Here is a 22591-nt window from a genome sequence, read left to right on the forward strand (position 1 = left end):
ACACACACTTCCCCCCCCCCCCCCCCCCCCCGCTCCTCGCTTCCTTCGTCCTCTTCAATTGTGCGCAAGAACTCGAAAAAAAGTCTCGTCGTGAGTGAGGCTCGATTGTTTTACGCACTCGAACTTCTTCCTCCTTTGACTAGGCTCAACGTCAAAACAAGGGACAGTCTCTACTCTTTCCTCTTCTTTCTTCCTTCCTCTCTTTACTATCGTTATTCTTATTCTCTCGTTGTCTTTGCTCTCCCTCAAAAGCATTTCTGAGACTCCCGATCGAAACCCCCTCTCAACTCTTAAACATAACTGTAATGGCGATTAGCCTACATGTCGATTTGATTTGTTATTATCATAAGTATTTATTTGTTATTTATTTATTTATTTTATTTTTCTTATTGAAAAAGACTAGTGAGAAAACGTATTTACTTATCATACAAGACCTAACATTGCTTTTTTGTGGGTGTAGTAATTTAATATAAGAACGATCCATATGATCATTTAGAAGTAGTCTTTTGAATTTTAATGTACCTAAAGATGACTCTAGGACGTAGATTGATGTTCAAGAAAACTGAGAACCATAAAATTGAAATCTACACTGATGCTAGTTTTGCAGGAGAACTTACTGACAGAAGATCTACTGCAAGTTATTGTTCATTTGCATGGGATAATCCAGATACTTAGAGAAGTAAAAAAGCAAACTCTGGTGGCAAGAAGTACTACAGAATTTGAGTATCATGCCCTTGACCTAAGAATTTGTGATGGGATGTGGTTAAAGAAATTATTGATGAAACTACATATGAGGAATAAAATCATTATTAATATGTTTCGTGATAGTAAATCAGTCATCAGTATTTTAAAGAACTAGAGACGTCATGATCGAACCAAACATATAGAGATTGATAAGCACTTCATCTCTAAGAAGATCAATGGAGGGGTTGTCCAGCTAAGTTGCATCGAACTCAAATATCAAATTGCTAACATTCTTACCAATTTCTTCCTCGGAACCACTTTAATGATCTCAACAACAAGTTTGGTATGTACAAACTATACAACCCAACTTGAGGGGGATTCTTGATATGCATATCCGTGGACCATATGGGCCCACACACGATTTTAGATATTTTTGTTACTACTTTTGAGGGAGAGAAATTATCCTCCCTTTAATTATCCAATTGTATGAGGGTTAGTATGAGTTGTATATATTTGTTATTTGCTTGTATTAGTTTAATGAGAAAATTAGAGTTTTTCCCCTACGAAAGTTTTTCCCCTACGAAAGTTTCTCCTAAATTCCATATTATGCAATATTTAAATCATACTACTATTTCTCCTGGTTGAGATTAATATTGAATTATCATATTTTAGTATTTGAATTTTTCACTTGAGAAATAAAGAAAGCTAAACTTATATGCATAGCTATGATGAAAGATGTGGATCATGAACCCATTCCCAACTTTGCAGATGTAACAAGGTCATTAAATAAATCTAATTTTGACAGCAAACATAACCAGCCGGTTTAAACAATGCGTCAACCTATTAAAAACATAAAAGAGCAGCTTACCTGTGCAATATTGTAAGTAAATGCGCTCAATAGCGTTGTGGCAAGATCCTCAGCTTTGTAGTCAGAAAGCTTTCTTCTTGAGCTTAGAACCTTTCCAAAGCTGGAAGCAAGCGTTGAAGCTGATAGACCTTGCTGAAAATTGAACAGTAAAACTGGTCAAGCGAAATCTCTTCTAGTCATGGAAGGAATATATTTTGTAATATTTGTTAAAAAAATAAATAAATAAAATGAAATATCAAACAGCACGGATGACCGTATGCGGTTATCTTAAGAGTCATGTAACATTTTCAAACATCATACAAAATGAAGAAATAAACCAAAGAGGCAAGAGCGAGAGTGCTCGTGTGCCGAAGAAAAGTTTTAAGGTTTTGTGAGAAGCGTAAAGAGAAGGAAGAAGAAGAAGAAGACGAAGGAAAGAGAAGCGGGCGGCTCGTGTGCGATGTCATTCAATCGTGTTATGTGCCAGAAAAAAAGTAGAAGAAGAAGACAAGAAAGCATCACATGTTGAAGAACCAACCAAGAGGACTTCATATATCGTAGCTTGCGTGAGAAGTTGACGTTGCCGCTTGCTGTGGGTTCACCTGAGATTGTTAAGAACGGCGTTGTATTTTTTCGACGTGTGTGAAGGAGGAGAATTGGCCGACATTGAAGAAGAAAGGAAGTGTGTCGCGTGTAGGAAGCAATATCATTTTTGGTGCGAAAGAGAACTGAGACAGCTCGTACGCATGGGGGTAAGGGCAGCCAAACGAAATTGTTTTAAGGTTAGGGTACGTTTTAATTTCAGATTTAATTAATTTACATAAATGTTATAAGTATTAATGCTAGATTCTATTAAATTATAATATGACATTTAATCGAAGAACGTTTACTTTGTAAGATTGGGAGGCATAAATTATTGATTTCATACAATAAGGAGAAGAAAAATGTTGAGGTTTTATTTTTATCAAGTAAAGAATTGATAATGTAAATGCTTATATGAGGTTTAAATAATCAAGAATTGAAGGCTGACAAATTCTTGCGATTTGATTAAGAGTGAATCCAGACATCCAAAGAACAATGAGGTAAATATTTATAAGATTGAGGCCTTAATTATAGAATTTAGTTTAATTAAAGGTGGTGTTAATTTCATATCAGTATTTTTATAAATTAATTTTAGTGATTTAATTTGTCAAACTGTTGAATTAAAGGACGAGAGAGAGAGAGAGAGATCGAAATTTTTTTATGCTAGAGGAAATAAGGAGAATGGATAATTTTTTTTAGGTCTCCTAAAAGTTTTGGTGAGTGAATACTTTCTTATTGGTATCAGATCGATGATTTATTCAGAAGTTGCATTTCAAATTAAAAAAAAGAACTTGAAATATTATTTTTTTAAAAAAAATTATTTATGCTTTGCATTTTGAATGTTTGAAAGATGTCGCACAAATGTGAAAAAAATAATTAACATATGAAAGCACATTTAAATGATTTTAAATTAATAAAAAAGATAAGTAAAGGCTTAAGTTAATCAAAATTTACCCTCTGATAGTACTGATATGGGATGCAATGTAACCATACATGAATGAAAAAAAGAAAAATTGTAAAGATGCACCTTCGTGTATAAGAAGTTAAGGGTGCCTACGGGTATAACTTTTTTATGATACGTTTGAGTATGACGGTAATCCTAATATGACTTCTTAAAATAAAATCAAAATATTAAAAAGGTAAATACATAAATTGAAACATGAAGGGTTAAATTAAAATTATACATTAAAGTTTAATTAATAAATAAATTAAATTTTTTTGAACATTCATGCATAACATTTATATATTTAATTTAATACATAATAAGATTATAATTGTTCACTAAGTTGTAATAAACTTACTATTTAAATTAATTGTTTCTTTTAGGTAAAATATAACATTAATATGACCGACCAGAAGGATTTAGTTTACAGAAGAAAGACTACTGACACTAGCTAGCAGGTTGTTTATTTTGCTTCTCGTTCTTATGTCGTTTAATTTAATAAATGTTGGACTATGGTTCGTTGGATTGTGATACAGTTTTACACTCAATGTATGTTAATACTTTAGATGAATTAGATTTCTCTTCAGTGTACTTCATGGGTCCTTTTAATGACTCTTTTATTATTCGAACTTATAATTCATTATTGAATGATATAAATGAAAAGTTAATAATGTCCGACCACAGTTCCTAACTTGATTAATTCTAAGCTATCAGGTCGAATGTGATAAAAATGGTCTCAAAGATATTATGTGTGAATATTGATAAAAAAACTCATTATGCTGACTAAATTAGTTGATAAACAAAGGGTTAAATTGTATATAATTATTTTATCTGCTATGTTATTTCATAAATGACGATAATCCAGAAGAAGTTAGTCAGAATAACACTCCACGTAATACACCTCGAAATATCTCAGCAAACACAGATGCTTTTGTTGTGATGATAACTACAATGACACAAATAATTAGGAACCCTCAGATTCAAGCCTATTCTAACAGGAGAGGCCAATGGACAAATATATGAAGTTATTTCAAGATATAAAGTCACCACTCTTTTCTAGAGAAGAAAATCTAGTGCATGTTGAGAACTGGCTATTAAGAATAAAGAAAATTATGGATGGATTGTATTGTCTTCCTGAGAGGAGGGTTATACATACCACTTTTACCTTTGAAAGAGAAGTTGAAAGATGACGACAATGACAGTCACAGAAGTTAGGAGGAAAAACCAAGCACTTCGTGAAGTGGGAGGAATATGTGGCAACCTATAGAGGATGGTTCGTGCAACTGTCAGCTATGAGACAAATGCATGATAAGTTTAACAGACTAGTACTGTCGTTTAGTAATGCAATACGAGGAGAAGTTCACTATGCTTTCAAGGTTTGCACCCAAATTGATTCTAAATGTTGAGAAGTGTCATAAGTTTTCGTCAAGGTTGAGTGATATGATTAGATAGCCACTGGTTCCTCTTGTAATTGATGATTACTCTATATTGATGGAGAGGGCTAGGAGAATGAGTTGTATTTACAAGCTACCCATAAGATGAGGGACTTTCAGAAGACAAGGAATTTAGAAGAATCCAAGTTTCCTCGGCGCTCTAAGGGCAAACAATGTTTTAAGTCTAGAAATGCAAGTGCTAAGAAGGCTAGATCCAACAGTATTGACAACTAGATTGAAGCCAAGAAGTGATATAGGTGTGGAATATCTCACAAGGGTGTGTCTTTCTAGATCAAACAAGTGTATTTTGTGCCACCAACCAGGACATATTCTAAGGAATAGGCCTAGCTTGGGAGAGAGAGCTCCACCACATTCTAGGAGTAGTGTTGCACTACCTCAGAGGAGCTTTAGCAACCAGAGTGCAGCTAAGTCTTCATGATCAGGGTCAAATCCATGTCAGACCCAGCAGAATAATCAACTCAGGGTTTATGCACTTTCACGGCACAAAGCTAAGGACGTCCGTGAAGTTATCACAAGTATGTATTAAACTTAAGAATTTTTTTTCAAATGCACTTTTAATTGTAATAGGATTCATGCCATGTCATTCATAACATCCTGATAGAATTTAAATGCATTAATAAGACAATAAAAAATATTCAATACAATAATTTTAATGATATGTACCATATATTTTCATAATAGACCAATAAGAGTGTAATTTGGTTCAGAAGCATTACATTCTTTTATGACAGAGGAATTGGTTAAAATGATGATATTGAATATCACCTCAATGTCTGTGATATTATCTGTTAGAATGTCAAACGGTACTTCTATGGAAAATCATTTATGTAACGTGAAGTAAATAATTGGTGCAAATGATTTTGACACGCAATTGATTATGTTATCTTCGGTAGAATTTGAGATAATTTTAGGCATGGATTGGTTTTTTAAAAACTCACAATTGACTGCCACGAAAAGATTGTCAAACTAAATATGTCTGAGGAGGCAAGTCAAATTTGATAGTGATAGAGGGTTGGCATTCATGATAGTTACCTGCTTGAAAGCTTTAAAATTGATGAATCATGAAAACCAAGTTTTTCTTGCTCATGTGATAGATACATCTAAGTAAAATCATTGGGTGATATTCCAGAGCTAAGGAAATATCCAGAAGTTTCTCTTGATGATTTACTAAGGTTACCTCCTATGAGAGAGATTGATTTCACTATAGAGCTATTACCGGGTTCTGAGCCAATATCCAAGGCACGTTATGGAATGATCGTTAAGAAGTTGCAAATGTTCAAAAAATCAATTGAAGGAATAGCTAGATAAGGGGTTTATCATACCTAGCACCACACCTTGCGAAGCTCTAATATCAGTAGTAAAGAAGAATAGGAACTTCATAATGTACATTGACCGTAAAGAATTGAAAAAGCTTGTTGTGAAGAACAAATATCCACTGTCGATGATTGAAGAACTATTCGATCCATTGGAAGGGGCTTCTGTATATTCAAATGTTGATCTAAAGTTAAGCTATCACCAGCTGAGGATTAAAGAGATGATATAGTGAGACAAATTTGAGGAATAGAAGAGTACTATGAATTTGTGGCAATGTCATTTGAACTGACTAATGCTATATGAGTTTTTATGGATATGATGACTATGATTTTAGGCAATTTTTGGATACAATTGTGATTGTATTCATAGATGATCTCTTGGTATATTCGAAAGATGAAGCCAGTCATACAGATCATTTACATATTGTTTTGTAAGTATTGAAGGAGCATAAACCATATAACTAATTTTATAAATTTAAATTTTAGCTTATAAGTGTGTCTTTTCTGGGACAAATTATAAGTGGAAATAACATATTTGTGAATCAGAATAAGATTAAGGTGATTGCAGATCGCTCAAGACCCACTACTGTTATTGTGGTCATGAGTTTTCTAAATCTCGTTGGTTATTACAAGAAATTTGTCGTGGGATTTTCAGATATTGTTATGTCAATATCAAGATTAACTCAGAAGGCAGTGAAGCTTGAATGGTCAGATCGTTTTGAGGAGGCTTTCTAGAAGTTGAAGACTTGTTTAATGTTTGTGGCAATATTGACTATTCCTTCAAGGTCCGATGGATTTTAGATATATAGTGATGCCTCTTTAAAAAGATTGGGTTGTGTGCTTATGCAATATTAAAGGATCATTGCCTATTTTTTATGACAATTGAAGAATCATGAAAGTAATGATCCTACAAATGCAATAGAGTTAGTTGCAGTTATCTTTGCACTTAAGATATGGAGGCACTAGTATAGAGTTGAATGTGAGGCCTTTACTGATCATCAAAGTTTGAAGCATCCCTTTACATAGAAATAACTGAATTTGAGACAGAAGAAATGGCTGGAATTTATTAATACTATGATTTAGACATACAGTATCACCCGAGGAAGGCAGATGTGGCGGAAAATGTACTAAGAAGGCTTCAAGTAATTTAAATTTTTAATTCACTCAGCATAATCAATTACTTAAAGATGTGGAGAGGTTGAAATTATCTATAATTAGTTATGGTGATGATAGTATAGTTCAATTAAATCAATTGTCTGTACAGCCCACTTTGAAGGGCAGAATCAAGGATTCATTGAATATAGATATCACTATTCAAAAGATTTTGGATGAGGTGAAGGCTAAAAATTTGGAGATGTATATGTTAGATATGGATGAACTGTTGAGATATGAAAACATCATTTATGTTCCAAATATTGATAATTTAAAGGAAATTCTAAAGGAGACATTTATCTGGTTATATTATTCACCCACGGAGTAATGAAATGTATCAGGATCTCAAAGAAATATATTGGTAGTTAAGATTGAAGAAGAGTGTGGCAAAATTTGTGGTTAAGTGTCCTACATGTCCGGTGGTGAATGCAGAACATCAATGTTCTAGAGGTCAATTTCGCCATTTACCTGTTCCTAAGTGAAAATGGGAGATTACATGGACTTTGTGATCAGATTGTCAAGATCACATTTGGGTCGTGATGTTATTTGGTTAATTGTTGACAAATTGAATAAGTCGGCCCATTTCTTGCCCATTTGATAGACAGACCCTGTTGAGAAGTTGGTCAGATTGTATATGAATCAAATTGTAAGGTTACATGGAGGTCAAAAACCTATTGTCTCCAATATAAATGGCAGATTTACTTCCATATTATGAAAGAAGATTCAGAAGGTTTTCGCACCAAAGTGACTTTCAGTAGATCATTTCACCTACAAACAAGTGGCCAGGTAGAAAAGCCTATTCTGGCTTTGGAGCATGAATTAAAATTATATGTCATTGACTTTAGTGGAGGATGTGAATCACATATAACTTTGGTAGAGTTTGCTTTCAGTCATAGTTACCAGACTAGTAATGGGATGGCTCCATAAGAAGCTTTATATGGAAGAAAGTGCAGGACAGGAAATAGGTGAAAGAAACATCATTGGAGCTGCCTTGGTTGATGATGCTACTGAAAAAATTAGGCTAATCAGAGATAGATTAAAAGCAGTACAGGATAGACAAAGAAAATGCTATAATGTTAAGCATAGAATAGTAGAGTTTGAAGTTGAAGAACTTGTCTATCAAAAAGAAAATTTTGGAAAGATAAAAATCAAGCCCAAGATATGTAGGTTCATTTGAGATTTTGGAGAGGATTGAAAATGTAACCTATAAATGGGCTTTACCAACTCATATGTAAGGATTGCATAATGTTTTCTATATTTATTCACTAAAGAAGTATATTGTTGATGAGTTTCATAGAATTGTTGTAGATTTAGTAGACATACAACCCAATTTGACCTATATAAATAAAATAAATAAATAAATAACCTAAAAGGATTGATGTGAATAAACTTCATAGAAGAGAGATTTCATTTGCAAAAATGTTATGGAAGCACGGATCAGAGAAAGATGCAACTCAAGAGAAATTTTTATGAGGTATGTTTGCTTTTATATTAAAGAGGTATAAATATGCAAGAAAGATAACCCCAACTTTTCAGTTAAGGTATGTTTGCTTTTATATTAAAATTTTCAATTTCGATCACGAAATTTTTATGAGGGAAGATTGCAGTATCAAAAATAAATAAATAAATTATCAAACAACACGAATAATTGTCTCTAAGGTTATCTTAAGAGTTGTATATCCCATTTTCGAACATCATACTAAGCAAAAAAATAAACCAACGAGGCGAGATGCGAGAGGCGAGACGAGAGTGCTTGTGCAGAAGAAAAATTTTAAGGTTTTGTGAGAAGAGTAAGGAGAAGGAAGAGAGGTAGGAAAGGGAAGCTGGTGGCTCATGTGAGGTGTCATTCGATAGTGTTCCGTGTGACAAAAGAAATGAAAGAAGACAAGAAAACATCGTGTGCGGAAGAACCTACCGAAAGGACTTCCTGAGAGAGTACTTGGGTGAGAAGTCGATGTCGCGGCTTGTTGTGGGTTCGCCTAATATTGTCTAGATCGGCCATGTGTTGTGTCGGTGTGAGTGAAGGATAAGAATCAACTGACATAGAAGGAAAGTGTGTCGCGTGTAGGAGGCTCAACGTTTTTGGTGTGAAGGAGAAGGGAGACAGCTCGTGCGCATGTGGGTCAAGGCTGCCAACCAAACATGTTTTTTAAGGTTAGAGTAAGTTTTAATTTCATATTCTATTAATTTAAATAAATGTTATAATTATTAATGTTAGTTTCTGCTAAAATATAACGGGATCTTATTGAAGAACTTTTACTCGATAAGATTGGGAAACATAAATTATTGATTTCATACAATAAGTAGAAGGTAAATGTTGAGGTCTTATTTCTGTAAGTAAATAATTGGCAATATAAATGCTTATGTAAGGTTAAAATTAATCAAGAATTGAAGGACGATAAATTCTTTGGATTTGAGGAAGATATGAATCAAGACATTCAAAGAAGGATATGATAAAGATTCATAAGTTCTGTATGACATTCATATAAAAAATTTTAATTAAAGGTGGTGTTAATTTCATATTAATAATTTTATGAACTAATTTAAATGATTTTAATTTGTCAAACAGTTGAATTAAAAGTAGTATTAATTTCATATCAACAATTTTATGAATTAATTTTAATGATTTCAATTTCCGAAAAAGTTGAATTAAAAGACGAGAGAAAGATTAAATTTGTTTGTCTAAAGAAAACAAGGTGAAGGAGTAAGTTTTTTTAGGTCTCTTAAGAGCTACGAGAGTAATTACTTTCCTATTGGTATTAGATTAATCATTTTTTAGGAAATTTCATATCAATTTGATAAAAATAAACTTACAATATTGTTTTAAAAATAAATATTTCATTTAGGTTTTGCATTTTGAATATGTAAAAAATGTCTCTAATGGGAAGAAAATAATTGATATACGAAAGTATATTTAAATTATTTTAAATTGGCATGAAATGATAAGTAAAGACTCAAGTAAATCAAGATTTATCCAGACATGATATTGGCATGGATGTGACGTACACGTGCACGAAAAAGGAAATGAAAATGATAAATGTGTTTTCGGGTGCAAAATTTTATGGGTAACTACGGTACAACTTTTAGAGGAACATTCGGGTATAAAAGTAATGTTGATATGACTTCCTAAAAGAAAACAAATTAAAAAGGAAAATAATTAAATTGGAATAACAAGAATTAATTTAAAATAAAAACTTACAGTTTAATTAATTAACTAATTACATTACTTGTGGACACTCATGCATAATATTTGTCTATTAATTTAATGCACAATATAATTATAATTGTTCACTAAATTGTGGTAAATTTACTGTTTAAATTAATTGTTTCTTTCAGGTAAAACACTAGATTAATATGACTGACTGAAGAGAATTGATTTACAATGGGAGAACTACTGATACAAGGTAATAGGTTGTTTGTTCTTATTTCGTATAATTCTAAAAATGTTGGGCTATTTTTAGTTGGATTGTGATACTCTTTTAATCTAAGTCTATATTGATACTTCGGATGAATTGGATCTATGTTTAGTGTATTTTGTGAGTTTTTTTTTTAGTGGCTCTTTTTATTATTCAAAGTTATGATGGATTATTGAATGATATGATAGAAAGTTTAATATCGTCCAACTGAATTTCGTGATTTGGTTAAGTCTAAGCTATAAGGTCGAGTCGTGACATATTTGATGCAAGCAAGGGAGGAAAAACTATAAACACATGAAACAAAACTGTCAAGTATACCATTTTTTACTGCAAAGTAAAGTATCCCAATTCAATAGCAAGTGGCACCAAATTTTGTGAGTGGAAACACGTATAATGTCTTAGCCACCAACATTTCCTCATGGATATAGAGATGAACATACAAAATAGAATCCATATTTTCAGAGCCACTCGATAATTTGAATATTTTGAACAAGATAATTAATTTGTTCCCAAAGAGTTTAAAGTACTATATCAATCTTACATGCATGCTTAATCATTAATTAGACAAATAGTTTTGGCTAAATCTAAATGGCCAAAGATGTAAACTTCAAGAAACAATTGTTTTCATTTGATAATACTAACCATCAATTTAAAAATTATAAATTAAGTAATCATAGTGTTTCGAAATTATGCAAGATTTACAAGTTTTGTAGTTAAAAATTTATATATCTAGACAATTATACACATTTCATTAACAATCTTAGGCTAAAAACTAATGATAAATTTACCATTTCATTATGAGAGAATTATACAAATATTTAAATATTAAGAAATATTACAATCATTTTATTAGTATTATTATCGCACCAGTCATTAATTTTCCTAATAACAGATCAATATCATATCTAATGCATGTCATACACATACTGACACAACAATAATGTATGGTTGAATATGACCTTAATGAAAAAATTGAGGTTCATGAATATTTTTTGAGGATATATTTCATGCGTTTGAAATTATAATTTAATTAAAACATGTCATTAAATATGAATTTACATCTAAAATAGAAAATGTTCATGAACTTATATCTAATTTGAGCAAGAGTCAGAATTTGAGTTTAAAACTGAAATTAACATCAAATCACAAAATAAATCTGAACTGAGAAATATTATCTATTCCTAGAACGTGACATTGAACCAATCTTACCTATTGAAGTTGAAGAATCAACTGAGTAAATTGATAACAATATTCTTAGCATAGTATAAATGAAAATTATCTCCATGAAGAATTATCGAACGGATATTGATTTTATTTTTAGTTTTGAGCGTACTATGTGAAACCCCTTATTAAAATGAAGTTTTACTCGTAAAAATTGAGACACATTTTGGTGTAACAGTTAGAATTTCATCAGAAACCCTAAAATTAAGCATGTTATTATGTGAGCAATCTTGGGATAGGTGACGTATTGAGAAGTTGCACAAATGGAAAAAAATCATGAGGTCATTTGGCCAAAGCGAACAATCTCTCAATTGATGACAGTCCGGTCAGACAAATTCATTAAGAAAAACTTGTAGAGAGAGTTTAGCCATGCCAATATTTTGTTAATGATTAATACTTCAAATGAAACTTAAATTTTAAAACTTCATTGATCAATTTAATCTAAAAGTGCATGATTCTCTGAAAGTAATTGTTAACCAATTTGGATTAGTATTATTTAAGAGTATGTTCATCCATATAGGCATATCATATTTAGGTGATTTATGCATTTTAAATTTCCATATCATTTCATCCTCTGCAAAAAGTTAAGTTTTCAATTACTATCATTTAATTATTTAGCTTATGCCATATTAGTCATTTGCATACATTCAGTCATGTGCACTATAGTGCATGGCATGGCGAGGTGCCTGGGAAGGCGCAGAGAATCAAAACAGCATTACTATTCACATTGAAGATGGACAAAAGCGCATAGCACCCATGGCAGGGCTATTATTATTTGGTGAGTTACGTTTCCGATTAATAGTAATATTAATTATATTTTGCTTATTACACCCTTGCAAAGGAAGATGAAGATTGTACAGGTTGGCATTCTTAAGAACATACAATATTCAAGAGCAATCTAAGGTAAAAGTGGACTATCCATCGAGGCCGGACACTCTTGGAAGGAATATGAAGATGACAAAAGAAACGAAAAAATTATGATTTAGAAGATAATAATGATGACGATAGAGTTTTGCCAAAGAATATGACGAGACTACAAAATTTTTTCTTCTCAACTCTTTTAGTAAATCTAATTTCCTATTTAATTTATTTTCTCATGTATCATAGCTAACTTCATGTACAACATGAATGAATTAAGATCATGCATGTTGTGAGGTGAGATGATTTTTTTATAATAAATAAATTTTATGGACATTTTTTGTTAAATTGATTTCATTATAGCAAAAAATTTCAGTAAGTATATTTCCTTACAATAAAATTAAGATAACAAAAATATCAAATAAGATTATTTATTACAGAGAATTAATTCATTAATCTCAATCCACTACTGTTGCATGTGAAGTTAGCTGAAATACAACAGAAAATAAAGTAGAAAATATTTACCAAAAAATTTAATAAGAAATTATATTTTGTTATAATGTTCTCATTTTTAGCATCGTTAACTTTCATTTCCAATAGTTTAAAGATTGGGATTACTTTGGTCATTATTTAAAAAGTTTGGAGACTGAGTCGGGCTTTCTTAGACTACAATGGCGCCTTATAAATAATCAATGAATCGTATTGATCATTTTCTATTTATTTAGGTAGATGGCTTCCTAGAAAGTGGTGTACAACATAAATAAACATTTGTATAAAAATAAGAAAAAAGTAAAGGAGTGTAAGACAAGGTGGTAGGAATCGTCCAAAGTACCATTACTCATTTTAAAAAAGGCCATAACATACATAAGTCCTTAAAAATTAACTCATGAGAAAGAAATCCAGCATAAAACATACAGCTTAATAAATAAACACAGCTATAATGAAAATTATTTGGCAATTGAAAGAAAACACCTAAGCAAACAAATCCTACCAATGGTGTTCTATTGGTTGTAATTGATAAAATTCAGATAATATAAGTAAATGGTATGCATTAGGAAAAGTTCACCTTTTGACAAACAAGTTCTCCACAAATATCTTTAACAATCAAGTCAAGCACAAGATTGTCCCCCTGCTGGCTCAACTTTAAAAACTCATCATACCTGCAAAAGAACATACAAAAAAGGGAAATTTGTTTGTTGCTTCGATATTTCTGCCTCTTTGGCAAAATAACTCTACACAAGCACTAATCAACTTTTCGCCATCCGTTTTTGCACTGGTTGGAGCTGTAGCAGCCACAGATATATAAGTTACCTTGTACAACCTGTTAAAAGTTTTGCTAGCCCAAACATAGTTCCACCGCCAATGTGTGTGCCAGTAACCCGTTCAAACTTCCTGTTTCCCATCACCTACAAGCTATTGTCATTTATTAGAACTTCTACACAGGTACACAGATTAGGCAGAAAAATCGTGGAAAAACCAATCAATTAACAAATGATATACTAGAATTACCTTTATCATACTAACTCCAGAGCCTATATTGACAAGAAGGTATGGAAATAAGTTCTTTTGGTCAACGTCTACAGGAGTCCGTTTCCCATGCATGAATGTAAAGGATTCATATGGGATTTTCTGTTGGGAAAAGAGCTGGAGAATCAGAGGTTTCTCCCTTCGAAAAAGAAATACCATAAATAATGAAATCAACAAATTCTTAACAAGGAAATAAAATAAAACAGTCAAAATTTTTATTTATAAACACACAAAATCATATTCAACTGAAGACATACAAAAAATGGCTATAATGTGATCAATATCATTAAAATGATTTAAATAGGCATGCATATTCCAATTCTGTGAGCGATGGATTTAAGGAAAGAAATGTAAATATAAGAAGAAAGCTGTAATAAACATTACTGCGTGCAAATTTAAGTTAGCAACTTGCAGTTGTACGTTTCTCTAGCACATAAAGCATCTATATGCCATTACAATGTTTTGTTAATGGAAATTGCTTGGATGAAAATTTATTTCAAGTTAAACTGGCTTCTTGTTCTATCCTTTGGCGCTAGATAATACACAAGTTAGCTAAGTGAATCTAAACTTAACCGTGTTGGACTAGAACGCAATGCTGTCAGTACACAAGTAAAACTGGCTTCTTGTTCTCATCCTTCAGTACTAAAGGATAGCAGTATAGACACACACTAATGGGAGAAACCCCTGGCCTCAAGTTTATCGCATGCTCGTGCTACCTCTAAGGAGTCAATCTGCATGGCAACTAAAAAAATTTTGCAAACTATTGTAAGAGATGTTGGGCCAGTGTTATACTTCAGACAATTTTGTATCAAGTATCTCTTCCATGTTGTAAAACTCGATCAAGAGTCACAATCTTACATACTGAATTGACCTTACCATGATCTTGAGCGTCACCAAAGTTTTGCACAAACTAGGGTCATCGTGAAGCACTACTGTCTTGTCTCCCTCCAAATATCCATTGTCAGAAGTTCTAATTCATCTTATCTCCCTAAAGACTGCAACCATTTCATATCCAATATAACATCAATGCTCGCTAAATCTAAGGGAAGAAAGTCCTCTACCACTTGAATATTTTGCAAATGTCAAAATTAGCCCCTTAATAACTCCTCAGCTCTTCTCTACTAGTCCCATCACCATCATTACTCCAAAGCTTCTTGGATCAAACATCTCAAGCCCCAATTGCTCCACTAATTGAGTAGAAATTAAAAAAATGTCGGTGGCGCGACTATTTACCAACAACACTATGTCCTCCTCTCTGATCTGTCCCAAAAGTTTTATAATATTGGTTCGGTGTGAATCGCACCACCGATTTCAAGGAGACTTCTACCATATCCAAGTGAGGGTGTTCCTCCTCCTCCAGCACCATAGACTTACTTTATTTCATCATCTCATGTCGCATCTTCATCATACACTATGAGAACCTGCAATGACAGATCATTGCAACAATGTCCTAGGGCTCGCTTCTCTTGAAAATTTGTCTCTGCAAGGTATTTGAAAGTCCCTCCTTATCGTGGCCCAGTATTCATGTCCCGTGGAACCTCTCTTCGAAAACTCAATGTTTGAGTTTTTGGCACCATCGTAGTTGTAATATTTCAATATGGCGCTCCAACTATGTTGCTCATATTAATCTATTTCATGCATTTTTATCTTCAATCAATTGCACTAATTTCATAGTTCCCTCAATCATCGCAGTGTCAACAAACAAATAGTTGCATGAATTTCTGGCCTCAGCCCTTCATGAAATTTCCACCTTCAAACAATACTTCTGATTTCCCTCTTTACGGCCAAATACAATCTCAAATTTCTTTCTAAAATTCATGACGAGCCCTTCCTAAATCAATGCAAAAAGTTGCTCATGTAAATCTCCCCGCGTGGTTCTGAAATAGATGCGGGAGTGTTGCGTGCAGGGACGTCTTACGAGATCCCGAGTACAACGACCGGATGCGAAAATCTCCCGTGACCATGAGAGCTCCAGTTTTCACATCTAGACCAAACAGTAAGCCCCTAGCCTTGTTGTCCACTACTATTTCAACCACCTGAATTGCAGCCCTCCTGCCTAGTTGAAGTTCCAACACTTCCCCTACACTATCATTGTTGTTCCAGCGGCCCAAAACCATTCCCCATGCCGCCTCGCTACTATCCCAGCAGCTAAAACCACCTCCCCGTAGTCTAGCTATTGTTCCCGCTGCCCATAACAGCCCCTAGTCGTTGTTCCTTCGTTGTCCAGTCCACCTAAACTCATGCTAACGCCTCTCCAAGCCCCCTTACGACCATCACCACCACCTGAGATCCACCTTAGTTTGAGTGTTTGTGTCATGTGTGTTGCTATTCCATATTTCTAAATGTCGTGTTATTGCATTTTTTCTTTTAAGTATGTTAGTTGTAACTGGTTATTTGATTTCACTAATATTATTTTTTTTTCCTATTGTTATTTGGATTAACTCTGGTATCATTTGGTATCAGAACTAATCTAACTCTATTTTTATCCTATGGTTTCTAGCCCCCCCCCCCCAAATATCCAACCCTATCTCCACACGAAATTCCTTCCCTTTGCTGATTTTTGGAACCGGCCACTCAATTTTTTCTTCCCCACCCTACACCATCCATATACACCCTATTTCATCTACCTAAACCTAAATCCTAACCGTGCACCGAAGAGACAATTGACGAAGACCTGAACATAAGGAAAGGACACGATGTCTTTTATGATAAATTTGTAATGAGATTTATAGAATCTTATATGGAGGATGTTCAGCGGGAAATCTTCCAACTGCAACAGAGGTTTGTCGCCTTCGAAGGACAATTGGGAATGATCACCCATAACTACAATGGTGCTTGATACATCGAAGAAATTGGGTGTATCTCTTCCAACATACAGATGTCAGGAATAAAAAACCACTACCCTGAAGATTTGACCTAAAAATCCGAGAAGCCAACATTTTGAAGTAAAAGTAGATTTGACACATTTTGACCACCATTTAAATCCGGATGAGATCATCGAGTGAATCCAAACCGTAGAACTTTTACTCGAGTACCAGGACGTCCCACTAAACAGAATGAGGAAACCATATACCAGCAAGTTAAAGAAGAGTGTTATTTTAGTGAAAAATTTTGAAGCACATACGCCAACGTGAGGGAAAAGACAATATCATTATTTAGTCCAAGATATAACGAGAGATGCAGAGTCAGTGCCTAAAATTTCATTATAGACAGGATGTGCAAACCCTAACTTTAAAAGTGGAGAGACAACGTTATCGGATGACCACCCCACCTCACAGCAAAGTCCAACATCATGATCGAGTGGCAAAAAAGTACACTAAGTGAAGCATCCAAGATGACTTCACTTGAGGAGACACTAATTCAAAGTAGAGAATAAGTGAAACCAATATACATTCACAAATCCGTCCCACCAAGAAAGTGTTTCAAGCGTCATAAATTTGGGCATTCAATCATATTGCACAACCGGGAGAATAATCTCTTTCATTGATCAGGGAGTAGTTGAGGAAATCGACAGTGACACCAGAAAAGATGAAGACGTCAAAGATGAGCCTCAACTTCAAGTTGTTGATGCTAGTGATTCATGAGGAGCTCCTGAGATAGACTCCAGTTGGGCTAGCAGAAATTGTTCTAGAAGATAGTAAGTTTGAGGCAATGGATACTGATGTAAAGTATGAGATTGTGATGACCGAGCTACCATTTTGCAAGCATTAAGATAAGCATCAGCAAGTCTGGTATTGAGTGTCCTCTCGTTCATCCTGTTGCCACTCATTCCAAACCTATGAATGTCATGTGATTCCCTCCATATGATATCGCTTGAATCCATTTCCAATTCCTTTGATCGATCCTGCAGCTCTAGATCAACCTAAGGCAGCGACGTTGTCCTGATGTCACGTGAATCCTTCTAATTGTTGTCGCTCGTGCCCGCTCAAATCGTTGTTGTTAGATCCTGCGATAGGATTCTATGTAATGGACGAGAACCACAATCTTTCTAATTGATTATGGGTTTGCGTAAAATTCCACAATTTTCATCATAACTTCTAGAGCAATGAATCTACCCTCCATGAACGAGAACCACCTACATGGACAAGAAACACTCATTCATTCCATCTCTGATTTGGTTCATCTCTCCCTCTAATTTCTCCTTCAGAGCATCTACTTTTTTTATCACGAAGGCGGAACACTTGTAAGTCGTGCTCTAATTGTTGGCTTCCCAGCTACCTAGCTCGAATCGATATCGTGAGGTTTGGTCACAAAAAAGACTTCATGATTCGGTCGTGAGCTTTCCAGCTATCTCGAATCACGAGTGTATAGCAAAGTTCGATCATGAAGGTGATGTAACGCGATAGAGGTGAGACTGTTGTTGAGACGGGGAGGGTGTCTGGATGATTTTAGAACGATACAAGGTAGAGCAGCGGCCTCAAATGCGAACGAGAAAGATTTCTAGCAGAGCAATGGACCCGAATGAATTTATACAATTCTAATAGAAAAGAGACAAACTTCAACAGAGATTAGGACAACCAAAATAATTTACTTCGGCAATACAATAAAACACAACTCAAATACATAAAAAATCAAACTAAAATTCGAGAGGTGCGTAATTCTCTCCCAAACCCTAACTCTAAGATTCAAGATAACAATCATACATAACATAACCCTAAGCATATCAAGCCCAGTATAACCCACAATAATAACTAACAAATGCCTAAATTACCACTTTAGTCTTGCACCTAACATAGGTCCTAAAATTATTTGGCAAGCTCAATGTCGACTTAATGTAGCACAAGGCGGACAGCACCGTAGGCACCGGTTCAACATATTTCCACAATTATGGCTGTCAAAAAAGCTCGTTGTTCGCGAACAGTTCGTGTTCGGTTCGTCAGAGAGTTCGTGTTCGGTTCGTTCGAAAAGTAAACGAATCAAAACCCGAATAATTTTTTTTTTTTTTTTGGTTTATTAAAAGAACCAAACACGAACATTGATGTGTTCGTTCGTGTTCGATTCGTTCGTTAATGTTCAATGTTCGAAATATAAAATAATTTAAAATAGTTATATATAAACAAATTATGATATTTTAAAAATAATTAAATATTCTCAAAATTTCTCGTATTTTAAAAAATTAAATTCTACAAATTATAATATATAATAAATATCAATAACATTAATATTCTATTACTATTAATTATAATAATATAAATATTATAATATTATAATTAATATAATATACTATATAAAAAAAAACCTAAAGCCCTAATTCTAAACAACGCTTCTAGCACATCCGCCGCGCCTTCTTTCTTCCGTACCTTCTCCACTTCTCGAAATTCGGCCGCGCCTCCCTCTTCCGAACCTTCTTTTTCTCCTCTAAAAATCACGAAAGCTTTTCGCCCCCACTGTGAGAGTTTAGGGTTTGTTTTTTATGTTCGTTCTCTAATCTCTACTCTTATATATCTTCGAGCAGACGTTGGTTTGCCGGCTCGCGGCTCGCCTGCTCGGTATTATTGTTCATTTGCTTGGTTGCTTGATATTCTTTCTTGGTTGGTTGTAAGGCTACTGAGGTGTCATCTTGGAGTATATTTTTTTTTTATATTTCTTATTTATCTTCAAGTTTGCTTCTCACCTTAAAATTTCTTAAATTTCTTTTAGTTTTTGTTTACTGAGACCTAATTTTTGAAGCTTTTGGAAGTGAGAACGTTGGTTTTTGCACAGAGTAACTTTTTTTCGTTCTTAATGCGAGGAGGTTTGAAAATAAATTTCATGGGAATGACAAGGGTTTTTTTTTCTGTGCATTTGAGAGTAATCTATGCTTCCATGTGTCAATAGTTTGATAATAACAACATACAAGTTGAGGGAATAATCATGACTCGTGAAATTGCAAGGTATATTGAGTTTTTGGTTTAGGGGCAGTTGAAATTTACATGCTAGAATGCTTTGATACATATATTAGATTTAAGAGTTTTTGGTATCTATATGTATCTAAGAGTTATTAGCCATTTTAAGTTACAGATCTTAAATTTGTATATATGCAAATAAACCTATCATTCTTCCTTTTTATTTACATAGAATTTGCATTATATATGTTGCTTTGAGGGAAGGGAGAAGAACTATAGCTGCTCTATTTTAATATGCAGTTGAAGTTAATTTTTTTTTAATTTTAATGAGTCTTTTTTTGGAGCATTTGGAAATATCCTTGACTTGTGTTCCTTCACCCCTGGTAGTTACTTCTAGTAATCAGCAATAATTGCAACATATGACAGTAATTTTAATGAGTCTTTTTTTGGGCCGCCTCTGTCCTTAATTTTTTTACAAATAGATCTTGAACAAATTGATCTGACAACGGTAGAATAGATAATGATGTAGCATTATAAGAATGAAATAATTAGAGACGACAATATACTCCGTTTTGAAATTAATTTTAAATTATATACTTATTATGATTAGGCCCCCATCATAACTATCATGTTTTTGGTTGTGTTTGGTTGTGTGTAGTTGGACATCTTATGAATGGGATAGAGCTTCCAGAGATATGAAGCCAACTTAGCCAAGTCCTTCGACTTTTCCTTTTGACATTTTATTTTTTGCATAGCTCGAGAGTATGCTCAATCTAGTCAATGAACTTATTCAAATTTCTCCACATTATGTAGATTTGAATTATATAGATTTTGCTTGGCACTGGATGAGGACTTCTAACTAACTGTCAATGATTACTTTAAAATGAATGATGTTTTTGGTTATCATTTAGAAAAGTTTTTTTATTGAAGTAATTAACATTTTTAACATTCTTCTGTATCAAGTTTCATATATTTAGAATTGTCTACTCATTGAGTAATCTCTTACCATCTACAAGGAATTAACCATTGAGTTCTATCTTTTCAGCTGCTACAAAGCTACTGCTCGAGAATATTTACAAATATATTAATCAATCTCTGTTTGGCATTGTCCTTATTGGGCTATTACTAGATCCAGTGAAGTCATTTTAGGGGCTTGGGAGAGGTGCAGCAACTCCCAAAATTGGTGAGAGGGGTGTTTCTTGGTGAGAGGGTTGTTTCCCTCTCTCCCATTCCTGGATTCAGATGCCCAAGTTGGCAATATCAACAAAACTAAATCATTAACTAGTACTTTCCTGCTTGCTATGATCAAGATACACGAAGGAAAGGAGTAGCATTGTTGTTATAGGACTTAGTGTTCATACTGCACCTGTGGAGATGCGAGAAAAGCTTGTTGTTCCTGAAGCTCAGTGGTCCCGCACCATTGGAGAGCTATGCAACCTGAACCATAGAAAGGAAGCGGCTGTTCTTAGCACCTACAAGGCTGCAACCGAATGGAGATTTATGTGGTCGTTCTATCTTGGAACCGTCAAGTTTATATCTTTTCTTATCTTATTTGCTTGAATAATAAGAGTTATTTTTCTTATTAGCTTGAATAATAAGAGATGCGGTCACTCTATCTTGGAACTGTAAAGTTTTATAGTTTGGAATTTATATTATCGGTTGAATCTTCAAGTTTTCTTTTCTTATCTTTTTATGTAAGATATTATTTGCTTGAATAATTGGATGTAATGACTAATGATGAAGAGATGTTTTTGTTGAAGTTCGTTATTTATTGTTTTTGATAGTTTGAGAATTAATTAATATTTTTTATATATATTATGCAGATTTATTTCAATTTTTAAAAGTTAAAATGGTGGCATTTTTTATTTGATATGAGAATTAATATTTAAATTGTCTATTTAACAATTTAAAAAATATAAATAAAATTGAAAATTTTCGAACATTTCGAACTTTTCGAACGATTCGAACAATTCGAACTAATTTCGAGCAAATCGAACCGAACACAAACAAGCCTTTCATGAACAATTTCAAACACGAGTCTATTTTAAACAAACTATATTTCAAACGAACCGAACACGAACACGAGCACTGTTCGTTCGTTTTCGGTTCGTTTACACCTCTATCCACAATTTGATCAAGCGTCACATCACTAACATTCCATCAAATCCTGAAAATACCAATCTACTCCAATGACTCACATAAGAGTGCTTAATTAACGGTTTCCCTTATTTCTTAGCTATTAATGCATTAATTTACAAGATTTTTTATGTATAAAGTCAAAAAAAGTTCATGTTAGCAAACGATAATGTAAGATGGTTTTTAAATCAAAAGCCTTTAGGTTTGACTTACGTCAACATTGCACTAAAAGATGAAAAAGCTTTTTCTAGACATGATAAAGATGAAAATTTTAGTAGCTCTCTATCAGTTTATTATTTAATGTCAATCAAAAGGTTTTGGCAAGTAAGGGATGGGAATTCTCTAGATTAGTGAAAGCTGCACAACCAGGTCAAACGAATAACATGTATGTTGTGAGATATGTACTTCCTTGCATAGAAATGAGACGAAAAAGAACACAAGCAAACACAGATCGTTTACGTGGTTCGATCCAACTGGATCTACGTCCACGGGAGGGAATCAATCAAATATTTCACTAAGGCAAAAGAAATGGAGAATACATAGCATATACATAGAGATGAGCCCTCATCTTCCTACTACGACCTCCCTCTCAAGCGACACCTTAATACAAGGCCTCAAGATGCTCTCCTCCTC

The 22591-nt window shown here is 33.6% G+C and overlaps 1 protein-coding gene across 1 annotated transcript in view; it reads right to left on the reverse strand.

Moving 5' to 3' along the window:
• The window catches only part of LOC110022550 (pantothenate kinase 1-like), a 95069-nt gene that overhangs the window by 61897 nt on the left and 10581 nt on the right, over window positions 1–22591 (reverse strand). The window contains exons 6-9 of the mRNA XM_020721555.1: window positions 13980–14099; window positions 13782–13876; window positions 13537–13630; window positions 1553–1684 (exon numbers count right to left, since the gene is read on the reverse strand). Of these exons, the coding sequence (XP_020577214.1) occupies window positions 1553–1684; window positions 13537–13630; window positions 13782–13876; window positions 13980–14099 (441 nt within the window). The remainder of the gene's footprint in view (window positions 1–1552; window positions 1685–13536; window positions 13631–13781; window positions 13877–13979; window positions 14100–22591) is intronic.

This window comes from Phalaenopsis equestris, unplaced genomic scaffold (assembly GCF_001263595.1).
Source record: "Phalaenopsis equestris unplaced genomic scaffold, ASM126359v1 Scaffold000197, whole genome shotgun sequence".
Classification (NCBI taxonomy): Eukaryota; Viridiplantae; Streptophyta; class Magnoliopsida; order Asparagales; family Orchidaceae; genus Phalaenopsis; species Phalaenopsis equestris.